We start from the raw sequence: 21,440 nt of genomic DNA, 5'->3' as shown, positions 1-21,440 counted from the left end.
CAGTTAATGGAAGCTCTGCAAACATAGATCCCTGTGAACCATACTCTCCCTTAGCACAAGTGTCATCTGGAATGCAACAGAAATAATCCTTACCCCCTCGATTAATGTACAATCCCTTTTGCTGCTTCTCTCCCCTAATGCTCAGGTTCAAGAGAAGAATTGCCTCCTCGATAAACCCTTTGTGGTAGCAGTGCACTGCAAAGTCATTGTACGTCAGAAGGAGTTGCTTCTGAGTCTCCAGGTAGGCGTCACTCTGCTCTGCATTGCTTATTATGTCCAAGGCGAAGAGGTAGTCATCAATGGCAGCATTAAAATTCTTCAGTCTTCTATACAGGGTCCCCCTGATGATTGAAAGTGGAATAAAATTAAGAACAGTGCAGTGCCAGGATGGAATTTAAGACAAATAATAATCTAGAACCAGACTGTTGATTTAGTATGGGCATGTGAGATGAAATCTTACTCTCAATGTTCTAAGTATAAAGAGTTTGAGTTATAGTCCAGTTCCCAATTGATATCAGCACAAAACTTACCATAAATCTGCACTCCAATAATTTCCACTAAGTTGGGGTGATCCAAAGGGTAGATACCATGTGAAATTGCTGTGAGGTTAGTGGAGTAGGGACTGGTGTACTAAAGCTTGGATTGCAACCAAGAACTGGTGAAAATTGTGACTAAGGCCATCAAGCATCACCACTAGGCAGCCCAAGTTACAACACTGCTAGAAACAAGATAAAGAGACGCAGACGGATACAGAGAATTAAGGATATTGACTTCTGAATTGTAATTTTTACATGCAATACTTGAAAAAGTATTAGGGAGGCGGTGGCGTAGTGGTATTGTCACTGGACTAGTAACCAAGAAACGCAGTGTATTGCATCTGGGGACATGGGTTCGAATCCCACCACAGCAGAAGGTGAATTTGAATTCAATTAATTCAATTCAATTAATAAAAATCTGGAATGATGACCATGAAACCATTGTCAATTGCTGTAAAAACCCATCTGGTTCACTCATGCCCTTTAGGGAAGGAAACCTGGTCTGGCCTACATGTGACTCCAGACCCACAGCAATATGGTTGACTCTTAAATGCCCTCCGAAATGGCCTAGCAAGCCACTCAGTTGTACAAAACTGCTATAAAGCCGATAAGGAATGAAACCAGATGGACCACCCAGCATCGACCTAGGCATTGGAAACGACAATAGCAAACCCAGCCCTGTCAACCCCGCAAAGTCCTCCTTACTAACATCTGGGGGCTTGTGCCAAAATTGGGAGAGCTGTCCCACAGACTAGTCAAGCAACAGCCTGACATGGTCATACTCATGGAATCATACCTTACAGACAATGTTCCAGACACTGCCATTACCATCCCCGGGTATGTCCTGTCCCACCGGAAGGACAGACCCACCAGAGGTGGCAGCACAGTGGTATACAGTCGGGAGGAGTTACCCTGGGAGTCCTCAACATCGACTCCAGACCCCATGACGACTCATGGCATCAGGCCAAACACGGGCAAGGAAACCTCTTGCTGATTACCACCTACCGCCCTCCCTCAGCTGATGAATCAGTCCTTCTCCATGTTGAACACCACTTGGAGGAAGCACTGAGGGGGCAAGGGCGCAAAATGTACTCTGGGTGGGGGATTTCAATGTCCATGAGTGGCTCAGTAGTACCACTACTGACCGAGCTGGCCGTGTCCTAAAGGACATAGTTGCTAGACTGGGACTGCAGCAGGTAGTGAAGGAATGAACAAGAGGGAAAAACCTACTTGACCTCATCCTCATTACAGCCTTGGTCCTAGAACAGTTTGGCTGGGGGCGTGGCAAGTTCTGGAGCACAAGTCTTCAGTACTATTGTTGGAATATTGTCAGGGCCCATAGCCTTAGCAGTATCCAGTGTCTTCAGCCATTTCCTGATATCAGGTGGAGTGAATCGGATTGGCTGAAGACTGGCATCTGTGATGCTGGTGACCTCAGGAGGAGGCCGAGAAGGGTCATCGACTCAGCACTTCCGGCTGAAGATGGATGCAAATGCTTCAGCCTTGTCTTTAGCACTGATGTGCTGGGCTCCCCCATTGTTGAGGATGGGAATGTTTGTGGAGCCACCTCCTCCTGTCAGTTGTTTAATTGTCCACCACCATTCATAACGAGATGTGGCAGGACTGCAGAGCTTAGATCTGATCCGTTGGTTGTGAGATTCTTAGCCCTTTCTATTGTATGCTGCTTCTACTGTTTGGCATGCAAGTAGTCCTGTGTTGTAGCTTCACCAGACTGACATCTTATTTTTAGGTATGCCTGGTGCTGCACCTGGCATGCTCTCCTGCACTCTTCATTGAACCAGAATTGGTCTCCTGGCTTGATGATAACAGTAGAGTGGGGATATACAGGGCCATGAGGTTACAGATTGTGGTTGAATACAATTATGCTGCTGCTGATGGTCCACAGCGTCTCATGGATGCCCAGTTTTGAGTTGCTAGATCTGTTCGAAATCTATCCCATTTAGCACAATGGTAGTGCCACACAACATGATGGTGAGTATCCTCAATGTGAAGACGGGACTTCGTCTCCACAAGGACTGTGCAGTGGTCACTCCTACCAATACTGTCTTGGACAGATGCATCTACGACAGGTAGATTGATGGGGATGAGGTCAAGTAGGTTGTACCCTCTTATTGGTTCCCTTACCACATGCCACAGACCCAGTCTAACAGCGATGTCCTTTAGGACTCGGCCAGCTCAGTCAGTAGTGGTACTACCAAGTCACTGTTGGTGATGGACATTGAAGTCCCACACCAGAGTACATTATGTGCCCTTGCTACCCTCAGTGCTTCTGCCAACTGGTGTTCAACATGGAGAAGCACTGATTCATCAGCCCGAGGCCGGGGGGTGGTGGGGTGCTGTGCGGCAGGTGGTAATCAGTTGGAGGTTTCCTTGCCTATGTTTGACCTGATGCCATGAGATGGCATGGGGTCCGGAATCAACATTGAGGACTCCCAGGGCAACTCCCTCCCGACTATATAACACTGTTCCACCACCTCTGGTGGGTCTGTCCTGTCGGTGGGACAGGACATAGCCAGGGGTGGTGATTGTGTGTCTGGGACATTGTCTGCAAAGAATGATTCCATGAGTATGACTATGTCAGGCTGTTGCTTGACTAGTCTGTGGGACAGCTCTCCCAATTTTGGCACAAGCCCCCAGATGTTAGTAAGGAGGACTTTGCAGGGTCGACAGGGCTGGGTTTACCATTGTCGTTTCCAGTGCCTCGGTCGATGCTGGGTGGTCCATCTGGTTTCATTCCTTTTCTTAGACTTTGTAGCGGTTTGATACAACTGAGTGGCTTGCTAGGCCATTTTGGAGTCTACCACATTGCTGTGGGTCTGGAGTCACATGTGGGCCAGACCAGGTAAGGATGGCAGATTTTCTTCTCTCAAGGACATCCAGACAAGTAATCAATGAAATATGAGGAAATATATCAATACATACTTTATGTTTGTCATGGCAAATTACAATAGATTAAATAATAAACATTCCTATTCAAGCCATTGCAACACATTTACTCTTCTAAATTTGCTATTCTGTCTTATTGATCTATTATGATGGATGTATAATTTATAGTCTGAACTTATTCTAACACATGATTGAACAGATAAACTCAGTGCTTTAACTAATTCCCTGTTTACTATTGTTGGTTGTACCTGAAGACATAATAGTCTACTTCATTGGGATTATTGTCTATAGCGTCATTTATGCTGTCCAGTGCACCATTCATGTTGCCAATCAAAGCCTTATTTACTGCTCGTGCCTTTGCCTCTTCAGCTCTGTCCGCCAGTGTAGCCATTAGTGATAATGCCTCCTGATTGAATGGATCCAAAGCCAGGGCACTACTGACATCTTGATAACAATTAGCTATCTGTCGACGGGAGAAAAAAAATCACATCACATAAATGACACAATAAACACAATCCAATACTAGTGAGTACATCAATTTCTATATTCAGGCTGGATACATGGGGTTACATTAAAACAGGAGTAAGCTATTCAGCCCCTTGAGCTTGTTCCCCCTTTCAATGTGATCTGGATCTTAACTTCATCCATCCACCATTGCTAGCAAAAATTTATTGATCTCAGATTTAAAATGATTAGTTGACCTAGCATCTACTTTTTTGTGGGAGAGAGATCATCACTCCTACCACCCTTTGTGTGAAGAAGTGGTTTCTAACCTGTGGGATACACAGGTGGAAACATGATAATTTTAAGGACAAGGCTATGCAATTAAAGAATGAATCCCATACATCTGCCTTCTCATCAAATCACAATCGCCTGATTCTCTAATGCTACAGAATTTTAGAAACCAGCAAGTCATTAGGATTATCCCACAAGCAAACAAGTAATTGTGCTCCATGGTGGTTACTACGATCTTACAAATGTGATACACCGCTTTTCCTACTTGATTTTCTGTCAGTACCAGAAAATTCTAAATAATTTAATCTTTATTGTTGTTAACACTAAAGTTGATACATCTTAAATATTACAACGGAAGATATCCAATCATCTGCTGGTGTCTCTGCTTCTCTTTTAAGGCAAAGATAATAAATCTTTCTGCTTTCTCCACTGTGATCATTCTGTGTTATGTAGTACCTGTAGCTCAGAAGACAAACAAGTGACCTGCTGATAGGCTTCCACCATTGTCACCCTGTCCCAGCTGCTGAAAAACACTCAAGAGGCAACCTTTCTCTAATTAACTCCATCTTATTTGGAGGTCATCCTGAACCCTTCTCAGCAATGCAACTGTGGCCAACTCAAGGAAGTGGGAGTAAATTTGCAACCTTCTCCCCACGGCCATGTTGGAATAAAGCACACGTTGATGCTGCAGACCTGACCATCTCCTTCTATTCCATGATTTAGGACAGCTGGTCAGAGGCTTTGAGGAGGTGCTTCTTGCAGCAGCCCCATCTGAATTTTCTGCAGACGGCAGATATCCTGCTGCTGGGGCTGAAAGCGGGAGGCGACCCTCTAAGAGCTGCCGGCCCAATCAGAGGGCTAGTAGTGACCAGAGCTGAGGTTGCGGTTGCAGGGAGAGAGCTGGGCACCCTTGGAGACAGGTAAGTTGGGTTGGGGGTAGAGGGTGGTGGGGCGGAGGGGTAGTGGCCATTGTCACCGGGCGGACCCTCCGTGGGCCATGATTTCACTGGGCAGTCTTCCCATGTGGTGGTGGACCCTCCCGATGCTAATGCCCACAAATGTGTGAAATGGTCCTTAATTGGCCACTTAAGTGGCTCAATTGGTCTTGCGAGGGGGCGTCCGAGCCAGCAACTTTCCTGCTGGTGGCAAAATTGAATGGCGGCAGTAAGACATAGTGCAACCACCACCCCTCAACCCACTAATATGGTTTCCTGAGCCAATTTGCCAGCCTTCCTGCGTCCCAGCTGTCCCCAAAGGGCCCAGAAAATTCCAGCCCCCATTTCAGCATCATCATGAATCGGGGTAAAACAATAACTAGAGGGTACAGATTTAAGGTGACTGGCAAAAGAAACAGAGGTGATACAAGGAAAACTTCTTAGCGCAATGAGTGGTTAGAATTTGGAATGCATTGCCTGATGGGTTGGTGGATTCAGATTCAATAGTAACTTTCAAAAGGGAATTGGAGAAATACTTGACGGAGAAAAACATTGCAGGATATGGAAAAGAGTAGGGAGTGGAACTAACTGAATTGCTCAGCACAGACATGATGGGCCAAATGGCCTCCTTCTGTGCTGTACTATTCAATGATTTCATATAACTCAATTTTAACTCTTTTTCAAAGCTACACACTTTTTTTGGTCATAGACTCATGGAGTCATAGGGCTGGATTTTATGGGTCCCCTCTGAGGCAGGGCTGGAGGAGGGGCGCATGGAAAATTGCAATGGGTGGGGTGGGTGGGGGGGCAGGCCCTGTCGCCTAGTGATCTTATCAGGGGCACGATAGGCCAATGACGGCCTTCCAGCCCAGAGGCCAATAGAGCCATTTAGTGGCTTATTAATGGCCAATTAAGGGCCTCTTCCAGCCGCTGCCGGGATCTTACCAACAGCAGAGCGGGAAGGGGCTCTGCCATGTGGGGAGGGCACCTTGTAAAATGAGATGTCCTCCCTGCAGGCTTGGGGGGTGGTCCCTCCTCCATCCCCACTGTAATATATGAGCACCCCCTCACCCACCCCGCCTCACTGGAGCCTTCTGGACTGGCCCCTGCGACCCTGCCTCACCTACCTCTGGTCTGGGGATCCAGCGCTGCGCCTGGGCCTCTGCAATACCGGCAGTGGCTACCGCTCCCAATGGTGCTGCCGATACTGCCGAGCTGCCAGCCCTCTGATTGGTGACAGCTCTTGGAGGCGCGATCCTTGTCTTTAAAGGCACGGGGATCCTGGCTCGTGAAACATTGATAGAAAAATACTGGAGGATCGCTCCGGGGGTGGCAGGGAAAAGCAGAGGCGAGGTTTCCCCTGCCTTTTTGTTTTGGTGCCGGCCCCCCCCCACTCCCCCCACCCCCCTGCCTCCTACACAAATTCCAGCTCATAGAGTCATTATGGCACAGAAAGAGGCCATTCAGCCCATCAATTCCATGCTGGCTCTCTGTAGAGCAATCCAGTCAGTCCCATTTCCCTGCTCTGTCCCCATAACCCTGCAAGTTTACTTCCTCAAGTGCCCATCCAATTTCCACCACCCTTGTGGGTAGCGAGTTCCAGGTCATTACCACTCACTGCATAAAAAAGTTTTTCCTCACATGCCCCCTGCATCTCTTGCCCAAAACCTTAAAACCTCTAGTCCTTGTACTATCAGCTAATGAGAACAGCTTGTCTTTGTCTACCTTATCTAAACCTGTCATAATCTTATACACTTCTATCAAATCCCCCCTCAATCTCCTTTGCTCCAAGGAGAACAACCTCAGCTTCTCCAACCTAACCTTGTAACTAAAATCCTTGATCCCTGGAACTATTCTGGTAAATCTCCTCTGCACCCTCTCAAGGACCCTCACATCTTTCCTAAAGTGTGGTGACCAGAACGGGACGCAATACTCTAGTTGTGGCCTAATCACAGTGTTATAAAGTTTCAGCATAACTTCCCTGCTTTTGTACTCAATACCTTGATTTGTGAAGCCCAAGATCCCATCTGCTATGCTAACTACCCTCCCAATATGTCCTGCCACCTTCAAGGATCTGTGCACATAAACCCCCAAGGTCCCTCTGTCCCTACACCCTCTTTAGAACTGTGCCAATAAGTCTACATGGCTTCTCCCTATACCTTCTGCCACATGCATCAGCACACACTTCTCTGTATTAAATTCCATCTGGCACTTGTCGGCCCACTCTGCTAGCCAATCCATGTCCTGTTGCTGTTGATTGGTATCAACTTCACTGTTTGCCACACCTGCAAGTTCAGTATCACCAGCAAATTTTGAAATTTTACTCTGTATTCCAATATCCAAGTCGTTTATATAGATCAAAAAATCACTGGAACTTGCACTGACCCTTGGGAAACACCAGTGTCTACCATTCTCCAATCCGAAAAATAACCATTTACCACGACTTGCTGTTTTCTGTCCTTAAGTCAATTTTTTTATCCAAGCTGACACTGACCCTCCTATTCCATGAGACTCAATTTTGTTAATCAACCTTTTATGTGGTACTTTGTCAAACGCACTTTCTTATTTTCCATGTCGACAACATCAATTGCATTCCCTTCATCAACCTTTTCTGTTACTTCATCAAAAAATTCAATTAGGTTAGTCAAGCATGATCTGCCTTTTACAAATCAGTGCTGGCTATTCTTAATTAACTCAAACCTCTCCAAGTGTCTGTTGATTTTTCCCCCTGATTATTGTTTCTAAAACCTTACCCACCATTTATGTTAAACTGACTGACCTGTAGTTACTAGGAATGTCCTTACACCCTTTCTTGAATAAGGGTGTCACATTTGCCACTTTCCAATCCTCTGGGACCTGCCCTATATCTAGGGACAATCGGAAGCTTATGGCAAGCCCTTTGCTATCTCCACTCTCACTTTGCTTAGTGAGCTGGGATGCAAGTCATCTGGACCAGAAGACTTATCCACTCTAAGCAAAGCCAGCCTTCCAGTAGATCCTGCCTATCAATTTTCACCCCATCCGTTATCTCCTAGGACTGCCAACTGGAAGGTGTGGTAGGATCCCAGAGTGGCAGTATCAGCCCTTCTTTTAATTTGCTCATTGTGCATTGAACATGTTTGGGTGAAGAAATGGAAAGAACACAAACAAAATCTAAATAGGTTTGTAAGCACAAATGTTTGTTTACTATAATGGTTCAGGTTCAGATCTTTAATGCAAAGCTGCTTTGTATGTAATAAACAGAATAAACCCCTGCAACTTCGACTAATAACATAAAACAGTAAAAAGTTGTACAGCACACTTACTTGTAAAAAGTAGTCATGCAGTCTTGCCCTAAGGACGTAGAGTTCTGGATTGGACTTCACAATCTCAAGTTGATTGTCGACCAATTGGAGAGAATCTTCAAGTCTTCCCAATGCAACCAGGACTGCAACACTGGCAAACAAAGGACATAAATTTTTACTTTGCTCAATGTGGCACAGTGGCGCAGTGGTTAGCACCGCAGCCTCACAGCTCCAGGGACCCGGGTTTGATTCTGGGTACTGCCTGTGCGGAGTTTGCAAGTTCTCCCTGTGACCGCGTGGGTTTTCGCCCGGTGCTCTGGTTTCCTCCCACAGCCAAAGACTTGCAGGTTGATAGGTAAATTGGCCATTATAAATTCCCCCTAGTGTAGGTAGGGAATATGGGATTACTGCAGGGTTAGTATAAATGGGTGGTTGTTGGTCGGCACAGACTTGGTGGGCCGAAGGGCCTGTTTCAGTGCTGTATCTCTAAATAAATAACATTTATGTGCATGTGTTTACAATGGGTGAGGACAGGACATGGCATACTTGTATTATCCCAACAGGCAACTATCTTGCTAACTATCACTGATGTCTGGACTCACACTTGAGCAGTATCCACTTCTGTGAGATGCCAGTGCCCATGAAACTGTACCTTGGCTTGAGTCAGTGCCTGAGGAAGGGTAAGGGGAATAAGGAAGAAGGAAAAAAAACAAATAATAGTGCAGAGTTGGCATACCTCCAACTCAAAAAAAAGTTATAACATTGTGTGTATTGATCTGTATCTTAACATGTTGTATATGCTTTCATATAAAAATAGAAATTTATCCCTCTACTCAAAGCAAAAAAATAGAGGGATCGTTTGATGCGCAGGTCAATTTTCCCTAAGGTTTCCCTCCTAGCAAAGAACTATTGGACCCAGCAATTGCACCACTCTAGTGCATTACTCTAAACTATTGTTGTTAGCTGTTGCTCCTCTCCTTCTGTACAGTGGTATTTCAGTGAATACTACCCCGCCTAATTCCCATCCAGACTGCCACTCATTTCAAATTGAAGACCACCCTGCAGGATAGATTTTGGGAGAGGAGATTTAAAATCACCAGTAGGAGTCACGCTTGCAACTGGAGTAAGAATTCCCATATAAATAGTACAGTTATGGTGGATCAGAGCAAAAGAAGATAGGAATGTCCTGAGAAAGAACGGAGTGCATGTACATCTGTGGATACTGTCCAACATAAAATTGGGAGGCGAGGTGGGAGAAGCTTTACAACAATATGAGGATCAATGTTTTTATGGGTAGAATTTATTTTGGGGGGACGAATGGCTATGGAGGTTGTATATATGTGGGTCTCCACTATTTAATTAATTGAAGTCCAGAGAATGGACATAGCCAAATGGTTTCTTACCTGAAATGCTGTGAAGTATCTGAAATGTTTCAACTTAAGTGTACATCTGTTATGTACCTTCCCCATTCTCACCTAAATCTATTATTGTGAAATTTAGACACAAAAAAGCATATTAAACTCCATTTATATTACGAAGCTGCTTTCAGTGTTATGTCTAATTCACCCTGTGAGACATATTGGAATCTGTTCTATTTAATGTTAGGGGAATCTTTATTTCACATTATCATCAGCAGTGGACTGCCTAAGGTAGATTCGGGCTCAATTCGCCAAACCACTCCATCTTGTGATTCTCTCTTCAATTCTCCACTCCATCTCCTATACTTCACATGGTCCAGAAGCATCCTTCTAATCCTCCCTGACATTTTCCTTCTATCCATCTTTCTAACACCTCTTTCGATATCCCACCCTCTCTAATCACATGCCCAGTATAAATCATTTGCCTTTTCCTGATAACTTCAATCAAACTATGTTTCTCTTGTATCATTGCCAACACCTCCTCATTACTTTTCTCAACTATCCATTTGCTTCTTCCATATGTCTCCAAACCCATATCTCAAAGCTCTCTAAGAGCCTGACCTCCTCTGTCCTCAGCATCCATCTTCATAAACAGCACTGTAAACTGAAAAGTAACGGAACAGGTTTATGAAGGTAGTGTGGTTGATGCTGTGTACATGGACTTTCAAAAGGCATTTGATAAAGTACCACATAATAGACTTGTTAGAAAAATTTGAAACCCATGGGATTAAAGAGGCAGTGACAGCATCTATACAAAATTGGTTAAAGGCAACAAACCACAGAGTAGTAGTCAACAGATGTTTTTCAGACTGGAGGGTGTAGATTAGGCACTAAAATATGTAAGAACGTGCTACAAAATGTTAATAAACTCTTTATTCTCACTGTGCCCAGCAGTTGTCGTTGTTTGGGAAGTTATTCACTAAGGCTCTTAGTGTGAATTGTCAGCCCGCCTGGGGGATGTGTTGTTGCAGGCATGTCAGCCAGACTCATCTGATTGTGCTGGGTAACCACTCCATACACAGAAATGTATTCAGCAGCTTCTGGCCAGTTCAATTCAATTTCAGTTATTACAAGAGTTAGTGAAGTGCCAGGTCTTTTATTATTTTGTTGACCAAGGAATTGAAAATTAATCTAGTCAAATGTGCTGTGTTAATTTTTTCCATTATTTAATTATTACTCTTGATAAAGCTGGGGCAGGATTTTTAGGTCCCGATGGGGTTGGGAATGGCGGTGGCAGGTGCTAAAAATAGCGTCGCTGGCCTGCTTCCCGTAAATGTTCCTGCCGGCAGCAGTTTTCCTCATGACGAGGTAAGGCGGGATCCGGCCACTTGCCCAATTTGGGAATGAGGCCAATTAATATTTATTATTTATTTAGAGATACAGCACTGAAACAGGCCCTTCGGCCCACCGGGTCTGTGCCGACCATCAACCACCCATTGATACTAATCCTACATTAATCCCATTACCCTCTCACATCCCCACAATTCTCCTACCACCTACCTGTACTAGGATCAATTTATAATGGCCAATTTACCTATCAACCTGCAAGTCTTTGGCTGTGGGAGGAAAACGGAGCACCCGGCGAAAACCCACGCGGTCACAGGGAGAACTTGCAAACTCCGCACGGGCAGTACCCAGAATCGAACCCGGGCCGCTGGAGCTATGAGGCTGCGGTGCTATCCACTGCGCCCCTGTGCCGCCCCATGTTGTTAAGAAGCTCATTATCAGTTCATTGAGGGCCAGATTGGGATTTTGGTGGGCTGCACAGGTTGCACACTGGATCAGAGATAGACCAGGTGCATGGAGACGGCAACATCATAAAAGGGAGCATGGCTGAGAGGGGCACTCAACCATTGGCACTCAGGTGCCATCGGGTGCTTACAGGGGACAGTGGTCTGTACACGTTCGGGCAGTGCAGGGGGTCATGATCCTCCTGGCATCAAGGGGGCATAAGAGGAGGGGGTTAGGGTTCCAGAGATTATTGTGAGTCCAGCAGAACACAGGAAAGGCAGCAGCTGGTAATGGGAGCACGATTTTCAGATATTGGACATCCTCAGCAGCAGAGGCAGAGCCCCAGGCATGAGGAGGGCAGAGGAGAGGGACGAGGGGCAGGAAGGCAATGGAGGCCATACCCTCAGCATAGGATCTACTGTCGAAGATGGAGCTACCTGGACATGTCAGAGGACCAGTGCCACAGGAGACTGCGGCTATCCAAGCAAGATTTGTGCTCTCATTGTGGAAGACCTCACACCTTGCACCATATTTCTCTACATGCTTAACTGTTCTACTGAACATATGAAACAGTATTTTTCTCAATACAATGATGTGCCATGACATACTTCATATTTAGCAACAGTTAACTGTATTTAAAACTGTGACAAAACAATTCACTATGTTAGGCTTATGCTAATAAAGACATTAAGGTGGTCAGTTTTTTGTGTCATGTCCATACGACTATGGAAGTATTATCATTTTGTCTTAGATTTTGGCATACTGCCAGCTTGCAATGAAGCATAGACACCTTGAATATGATTACTGGAGCAGAATGCAGATGATGAATCACCTTCGCATGCGGTAATGATGATTTTCAGGCATCATCTCTGAAGCTTGTGCAAAAACCTCTAAAGCATCCACATACAATTTCATTTCGAATAGACACTGACCCTGCAGAAAAAAAATACTATTAGAACTAGGTAATGCTGACAGAACAAAACTCCAATAGTGAACCTCATACAATAAAATGGACAGAAAGTCCTAAATTTAGTTTCATATTTAATTCTTACAATCAATGATGGTACAGTTCACATGTCTACGTCCGACTGTTATGCTGGTCATAATAACATATGCAAGGTAAAGTGAATAGGTTCATAAGCTATGTAATATCATTCCATCAGCCATGTAAATGTTGATTTTATTATGTCTTAAAGACTGAGATCATTTATTTAATGATATTATTCATAATTTGACAACAGAGGGATTTGACACAGCTCCTAGGTCAGTAAACTATGTTGAATAAAATTTATTAAAAATTAGATTAGTATCGACATTGCAGAAACAGGCCATTCGGAGCAATTGGTCTACACCGGTGTTTATGAGTTTCCTCCCACCCTACTTCATCTAACCCTATCAGCATATCCTTCTATTCCTTTCTCCTTCATGGACTTATCTAGCTTCCCCTTAAATGCATCTACGCTATTTGCCTCAACCACTCAATGCGGCAGCGAGTTCCAAATTCTAACTGCTCTCTGAGCAATGATGTTTCTCCTGAAATAAAAACAAGAAATGCTGGAAATACTCAGCAGGTCTGGCAGCATCTGTGGAGAGAGAAGCAGAGTTTCAGGTCAGTGACCCTTCATCAGAACTGGCAAATATTAGAAATGTGAAAGGTTATAAGTAAGTAAAGCGGGGGTGGGGCAAGAGATAACAAAGGAGAAGGTGTAGATCGGACAAGGTCACAGAATAGCTGACCAGAAGGTCATGGAGCAAAGGCAAACAATATGTTAATGGTGTGTTGAAAGACAAAGCATTAGTACAGATAGGGTGTTAACGGACTGAAAACTGAACAGCCGCAAGTACAAACACATGAAAAAAAGCAGTGGGTAAGCAAACTGAACAAACTAAGATAAAATAAAATAAACACAAAAAACCCCATAAATAAATATATAAAAAAGAAAAAAATAACTAAATTATTTCAGATTTCCAGCGTCTGCAGTATTTTGCTTTTATTTTGATGTTTCTCCTGAGTTCTTTATTAGAATTTGTACTGATAGGATTAAAAAAATTGAATGAGCATGCAAATGAAATAAGACATAAGATAGATATACTCACTTGGATGTATAAGGTGTTCGCTATCTGTGACAAGAGGTCATGATCTGAGGGATCCAAAGTGCTGGCCATTCTGTAGTTGACGAGGGAAGATTGGAAATCTCCAATCAAGAGATATGCCTCAGCCCTTCTCAAATAAAACTCTTTCTGCAATGAGCAAGGGGTTTTAAAAATTAGATTCCAAACTACAAGCAGTAAGTAGCATTCCGTAGACTTAAGACAAATATTTTTCAGTTACTCCTTTAAGTGGTAAATATTTTTATTAAAAATTCACAATAAAACCCACATGTGTTGGTACATCCAATTGAATTGGTCAAAAAATAGGGCAAATGCAGACAAACATACCTGTGGAGAAATATCACTCGTCTATTTTACTCTGTGTAAGTCGTATTATCACAATGAAATTTGCATTGCAATATTTGTTGGTCTCCATTGGAAGATTCTGTATCTTCCCTTATTATAGGACAATTCCAGAAAAAGTGGATCTGGATTATATACTTGTTAATCCAGTTATGCCAAAACAGTGCACGACTGGTTCATACAGGTGTTGGAAAGAGCTGTACATGACCTAATTCTGTAAGTGTTTGTTTATCATTGCCATTCTCTTCAAGGTTGATTCCAGCCATAGTTTGAACAGCAGAGTAATAGGCCTTGGCCAGTATGGGCCTTGCACCTTCTCAACACTTCTAGGAGCTTTGTGGTCAACTTCGTTTTACTGGATTTATAACATTTTTACAACTAATCGTAGAGGGAGAACACAAGCCAGTGAAATTAGTTAATGCAGCTAATGCAGACATTATTGATCGAATTGCCTCCTTCTGTGCTGTAAATCTCTAAGCAGATGTATCTTGGTGCTTCAATGTGCTGTGCCACTATACCTAATGTTATTAGTCAAATCTCTAAAATATTATTGTTTTGGCAGTCTTGTGGATTTTCATACATTATGACAAAGAATGAGAGAGAAGTGTGAAATAAGAATAGGCCAACTATTGCACCAAAACCAAACCTTTGTACAGACTGGGCTGAATTTTGTTGAGCTCCCGATGTCGGGCCCTGTGGCGGGAGCGGGGTGGGGTGCAGGAACGGAAGATTTCAGAGGCAGCGGTCCACCACGAAGCCCAACGCCGGGATTGCCGGGCCCGATTTTCCCAGTGGCGGCGAAGCTCCGTGGTGGCCCCCCCACACTGCTCGGCGACGGGACCCAACTTTACCAATGCAAACATCCTCTCTACATACATTATTATACATCCTGGTCCAATTCAACCATCAGTTTACAATCTTCAGCTGGACATGCGGCACTCACATGTCTTCACGTCCGCGTCCCAGAAAGCCCGGCACCACCCAGGCCAAAGTCCTCGGAGCCTGTGAAGATCGGTAAGTACTGTCCTACTTTCCTGTTCTTTGCGAAGCCGAGTTAATTCACCTGATAGGGGTCTGAACTCTGCATCCATGAATGGCTGGGTGGGAGTAAGGGGCTGATCCTGCTTTCAGGCAACGGTTTGGGGGAGGGGCGGAAACAATGGAAGTGGATGAGCCCTTTATGTGTGGTGGAGGACACAAATGTAAAATGGTATCAGCTCCTGTTGCCGGTGCTTCAATGCAGGCAACATGGAATGATATTATGGTGATCAGGCTGGCTCACTGTTATATAAAGCTAAGACGGGCAATGTCATGCCATACCATACAACTCATACCAAAACACAGCTGAAGCATGAATTTACTCTCTGCCCAGATAGGTGCCATTGACCTTGTGAAGGAACTGAGTTGAGCTCGAGCATAGAGATGGGAATGGTTCACCCAGTCTTTCTGGATCCTCATGCCGTGATGAGACATATCCGCCAAGGCAGAGCCAAGAGGCAGGCGAAGCCCATGTGGAAGTTCCCAGACATGAGCAGCAGCAGTCACCAAGGTACAGAATAGCCCAGAGACGCCAGCTGGTCTATAGGACGCGGATGACTCACCTGCAGATGTTGGAGCGCCAGTGTCAGAGATGACTGCGGATGTCCAGAGAGGTGGTGACACATCTCTGCACACTGCTGAATAATGACGTGCAACCACTGGGCATGGGTGGACACCCTATGCCTGTGGCCCTCAAAGTGACAGTGGCATAAAACTTTTATACCTCCGCATCATTCCAGGGATCCACCGGCGACTTGTGTGGGGTTTCGCAATCAGCAGTACACCACTGTATCAGGGAGGTCACCAATGACTTGTACAGGAGGACTGGTGACTATGTGCACTTCAGGATGGACCCTGAGAGTCAGGCCGAGAGGGTCATTGGATTTGGGGCCATTGTGGGATTCCCACAGGTGCAAGGGGTTATCGACTGCACGTGTGGTCATCAAGGTTCCAACAGACCAACCAGCCATATACCTCATTAGAAAGGGTTCTACTCGCTCATCATGCAGCTAGTATGCAACTGCAGGAAGAGCTTTCTGCAAGTGTCTGCCCACTTCCCAGGCAGCTGCCATGACTCTTTCATCCTATGCCAGTCCCAGGTGCCACTGCTGTTCACTGCACTGGCTCAGATTCAGGGGTAGATTCTTGGAGACAAGAGCTACCGCTTGCCAACACCGGTGAGGAACCCCAGCAACAATGCTGAAGAGCGCTACAACGCCTGCTATGGCTCCACCCGAACTACCACCAAGCAGACCATCGGCATTCTGAAGATGCGCTTCTGCTGCCTTGATAGATCAGGTGAAGCCCTACATTACGCACCAGACAGGGTTGGGCGCATTGTTGCTGTATGCTACCTTCTGCACAACATTGCAGTAAAGAGGGGGCAGGCCTTACAGGATGATGAGGGATGGGAAAAGGAGCCATCCATGAACGATGAGGACACAGAGGGCATCCAGCATGGCTGCGCATGGGAGCATGGACAGCATTGATGGAGGGTGTACATGGTGAGTGGAGAACAAGGGATGCAAGACAGCACCTGATCATTGAGCGTTTCCACAATACCATCATACTTCTTCCGTCTGCATCTTCTGCATCCGTGACATCTGTCTCTCCACCATTACCAGCAGCAGCTAACTGAGCCATTGCCCATGTGACTGCATCCGTGCAGTGGCACATTATGCATATTGGCATGGCAATGATGTTATTCCTCACATTGGCAGTACTGTTAGGCCAATGATGTAATGGGAGAACACATAATTAGTACATGGTGGCATGAGTTATTCACACAGGAAAGGCTACACTTGTCAGAAAAGGACATTTACTGATATTGCATATGACATAGCTGTCTCACCTGTGAATACCCATATGCGTCTTTTTAAAATGTTTGTGCGTGCTCCTTTGCGATGTGACCTCTGCACCAGCAGCTTGACTGGAAGCAGGCTGCTGATCAAGATGCCCTTTGGCCTGGGATGACTTTGGCGGTCATCCTCTGCGTGCCTGAGGCCTGGAGGGCCCCGAATGCCTGAGGGCCTCCAGCATCTGTGCAGGGCTGTCCTCAAGCATTGTGGCTGCTGGAGATGGACTCACCAGCGGAGGGGCTGAGGATCCGTTGTCCACATTGGAATCACCCTGAAGGGGAACCCCAGACGTGGGGTGCACCCTTCCCTCCTCCCTCTCAAGGCTCGTAGGAATCTCGCTGCTCTCCAGAGAAGGACCAGGAGCAGAAACACTCTCCAGGCTCCTGGTCCCTCTCTTGCCCTGCCACTGCTGCGTTGAGCTTAAGGCCGAGGCGAGGGTTTGCAGGTTTGCGTGTATCGGTGGGTCGCCAACCTCTCCATGGATGAAGCCGTGCGCTCACATGCCTGGGACATGGCAGCCATCATGGCCTGGATGGACTCCACCACTGTCCGCTCATGACTGCGCCTGGCCTTTGGCATCTCCGCCAGTTGTTGCCTTACCTTTCCCTGCAGCTCCAGCATGCCCTGTGCTGCTGACACCAGAGGCTTGTCATCAGCCTGGGGCTCAGCATAGGCCTGGCCACCCACAGTCCTGCGACTGTCAGAGGCCTCGGCTGTCTCAGCCTCAGCCAGCTGTTCTGGTGTGTGTGTGTGTGGTGCTCTCACCAGCTTGCGACCCAGAATCTAATACTGGTCGATTACCCATCGAGGTGAGTGTATCTGCGCTGGTGGAAGGTGCAGGAATGTCATGGGACGGTGCATCCTCTGAGGTTGTTTCTTCCTCAGAGGTGATCGATGTTTCCAGGGCCTCCAAGGAGTGTTGCCCTGCAAGATACAATGTGAAGAACCGACATTTAGGTTTTATGGTATAAATATCGCAATGATGACAACATAGTATATGCATATGAAAGGCAATTAGGAATCATTATGAATCATCAGGAATCACTCTGTTCACCTGGGACCTCAGGCTCCACGCCCGAAACAGCACGTGTTCCCTGGCTCCCGGCTAGCTCCAGCGCCTCTTCTTCAGCTTGCGCGCAGGCCTGGGACCAACCCACCGGTCCTGGACGGCTCCCGTGGGCCCTCTTTGCCTGGAAGAGCAAGGATACAGATATTGAACATTGCCAAACATCAACATCACGGTTGTAAGAACATGGGCGCTTCAACAACAGTTGGGAGATGCTTTGTCTGGTATACAGACTCACCCTGTCATGGGTGTGACATGCTCTGAGGTACAAACGAAGGTGACTTGATGCACATATGCAGCCAGTCATGTGGCATCAATCTTCCCCGACCTCCCTGTCTTTGACATGGCAGTGGCACCCATGTGGACAACCATGTAGGGACACTCAGGTCAAACCACACAGTTCTGCAATGTGTGCCACTTAACTTTGTCAAGCGCGTGAGATCATTGACCCTCTTCCTGCACTGGTCCCAGTCTCGTAGGATGACCCCACAACAGCTGACCTCCTCTGCGATCTCCATTCAGGCTTGCTTGGTCAGGCGGGAGGACCTCTTCTTGCCAACGCTGAAAAGGACCTCCCACTGTTTGCTTGCAGCATGGAGGAGAATGAGTAGGACGACATTGCTAAACCGTGGGGGGGTCATCCTTCCTCGGATGTCCGCCAGGGGTTCCAAGTAAAGGCCTGCTACCCGACCCGAACCTTACGGGACCCGACGACATACGTCGTGTTCGGGTCGGGTAGGGTCGCTCTTCTGGGTCTGGCAGTCGGGTTCGGGTCGGTCGGGCCGGGTCCAGATCGGACACACACTGTATTAACGTTTGCTCTGCTGGGAGGAAAAGGGAAGTTGAGTTTAGGAAGTGTCAAAATTTGAAAAGCCTGCCTGAGCTGGGAGTCCGGGATGTCAAGGAGGGAAACTCTGAGTCTGCGTAATGAGTGAGTGAGCATCTCTATGACATCATCACGCGCATGCTGCAGCTTCCTTCCAAAAGTGGTAAGTACAGTGAGTGCACTATGGTCGGGTTGGGCCCGGGTCTCATGTGGTTCTGTCGGGTTCAGGTCGGGTTTTTTTTTCCTGACCTGAGCAGGTCTTTAATTCCAAGGGGTGCTGCTTGAAGGCTGGTGCAGTGTTGCAGACACACCTAGCCTTTCTGCTCCTGCACGACAGCAGCAATGAAGAAGAGCTTACATGCAGGACTGGCTGCCTTTTAAAGATGGTGCCAGCTGACGGCAGGAGATTAAAATTCAGCCCACTATGTGTAATCTACTAAACCATAGACACTACCCCAACTATTTAATCTCTTGAGGGAAAATTATGGCTAAATAATTGCTGAACAGAAAAGGTAATAAAGCAAAGTTTCAGAATGTTCATCCATCTTTATTTCCACCATTAAACCCTGGGTTACTGCCCTCCATGAACAACATTTTGCCCGCTCCTTCTCCCTGCCTTCCTTTAACCTTTGACCCCAATCCCAGCAGAGAACCATTGTGCCATATGGAGTGTTTGATCCTTTGAGTCTATTCCCTTCAATATTAACCTTTTTTTAATTCTTCATGGGATGTGGGCATCGCTGGCAGGGCCAGCATTTGTTGCCCATCCCTAATTGCCCTTGATAACCGAATGGCTTATTTGGCCATTTCAGTTGCAAGTTAAGAGTCAACCACATTGCTGTGGGTCTGGAGTCACATGTAGGCCAGACCAGGTAAGGACGGCAGATTTCTTTCGGAGTGTCTCCTGACAATGCAGATCATGTGCAGACCGATTGCCGACATCATCAGTGTGTCCGAACATTTTTCAGTTTGCCAGTATGGGTGTGCACATGCGCGCGTCAACGTCACCGTGTAATGACGTCTGACGTAGGGCTGCATTTTAAGGAGCCCTCGACGTCGGGATCTGTGGTGAGGGGGGGCCTGAAGATGGCCTTGGATGAGGCCCGCCATGGACCTCGACGCTGGCAGAGCCTGGCCCGATCCTCCTGACGGTGGCGAGGCACTGTGGCACCTCCCCACCGCTGGGCGACGGGACCACAATTTGAATAATTAAATCAATTTAAATAATTAATTTAAATAAACTTACATCACCTCCTGATGTCCCATTGCGGTCTTCGGCCTGGCAGCCAGCACTCCCACACCTTCGGATCCCCATCTGGGGAAATGAGGCACAAGACTGGTGGGGAGGGGGGAGAAGGTAAGTTTATCAGTCTGGGGGGAGGGTGGTGGGGGGAATGGGGTCAAATTAATGTCATGGGTGTAGGGGATGGTGGGAAGGAAAGGTCAGATGGTAAAGGTATGTGTTCTTTGGGGGGGGGAAGGGAAAATAATTAAGTTAATTGTTATTTGGGGGTGGGAGAGGGGAAAGATAAATGTTTTTACTTAGTTCAATTTATTCTATCTTTAAATATCTAAATAAGCCGTTAGGGCTAACAGCCCTTTAAAAATGGCATCAGTGCCTGTGCACAGGCAGCTGACACCATTGCCGAGGATGGACAGCCCGCCCCCTCCACGTAATCGGGGAGGTGGGGGAGCGGCCTGCCCCGGCTATTTAAATGAGCCACCGCGCTTGGAATTTAGCGAGTGGCCCGCCCATTTTTGAGGTCAGTGGCGAGACATCCATAGTGACATCCAAGTGTTGCTTTACCCCTCAAGGGCCACGATCGCCATGTCCATCCCCTCCAACTGCTCCCTCCCGCAATTGGCGCCTCAATCACTGCTTCTCTTCCCCTCCTGCCATTCTGTCCCGCGCCCGCTTGCTTAAGACTGCACCCGACTCTTCGCCACTCCATCCTGCCGCTCACTTTCCACTTCGCTGCAGCTTCTCCAGGCGGCAAGGCGGGGAGCAAGTGGCGGGAGGGAATGGTGAGCAGACGGGCGGGGAGAGAATGGCGGTATGGAGCGGCGGGAGGGAGCGTCAAGAAGGCGGGCAGGGAAGAAGCAGAGAAGGGAAGCGGCGATCGCAGGAAAGAGTGGGGTACTGGTTTGGGGGGGTTGTGGGGGGAGTGCGGTGGAGACAGTGATCCCGGCCATTGAAGGGTGAGGGGATTTGGGTTCAATTTGTTTTTTTGTGTCAAATTGAACAGTGCCATCTTTATTACTGGCAGCTTCCTAAGACATTGCAGACAGTGACATTTCAGTGGATGAGGCTGCATTTGCACATGTGCCAATACTGCGCCACCTAGTGGTTGTGTTGTCAGCAAACGCAGCCAATTTCTTTCCCTAAAGAACATTAATGAACCAGATGGGTTTTTACGACAATCAATGATAGATTCATGGCACCATTACTGAGACTAGCTTTCAATTGCAGATTTTTATTTACTAATTGAATTTATTAATTAACTGAATTGAAATTCCACCAGCTGCCATAGTAGGATTTGTACCCATATCCCCAGGGCATTAACCTGGGTCTCTGGATTACAATCACATCCCCAATCAGATACTATCAGATTCTATTCCTCTTTTAAGCAACCAAGAAATACAGTCTCAAC

General features: G+C 46.6%; 1 protein-coding gene across 1 annotated transcript in view; it reads right to left on the bottom strand.

The window, feature by feature from the left end:
* The window catches only part of LOC137347668 (tetratricopeptide repeat protein 16-like), a 48,813-nt gene that overhangs the window by 18,080 nt on the left and 9,293 nt on the right, over positions 1-21,440 (bottom strand). The window contains exons 5-9 of the mRNA XM_068012343.1: positions 13,644-13,787; positions 12,379-12,479; positions 8,419-8,548; positions 3,692-3,906; positions 94-341 (exon numbers count right to left, since the gene is read on the bottom strand). Of these exons, the coding sequence (XP_067868444.1) occupies positions 94-341; positions 3,692-3,906; positions 8,419-8,548; positions 12,379-12,479; positions 13,644-13,787 (838 nt within the window). The remainder of the gene's footprint in view (positions 1-93; positions 342-3,691; positions 3,907-8,418; positions 8,549-12,378; positions 12,480-13,643; positions 13,788-21,440) is intronic.

Source organism: Heterodontus francisci, chromosome 32 (genome assembly GCF_036365525.1).
Source record: "Heterodontus francisci isolate sHetFra1 chromosome 32, sHetFra1.hap1, whole genome shotgun sequence".
Classification (NCBI taxonomy): Eukaryota; Metazoa; Chordata; class Chondrichthyes; order Heterodontiformes; family Heterodontidae; genus Heterodontus; species Heterodontus francisci.
Note: the sequence above shows the minus strand (reverse complement) of the source record. Positions and strands in the feature narration are given on the sequence as shown.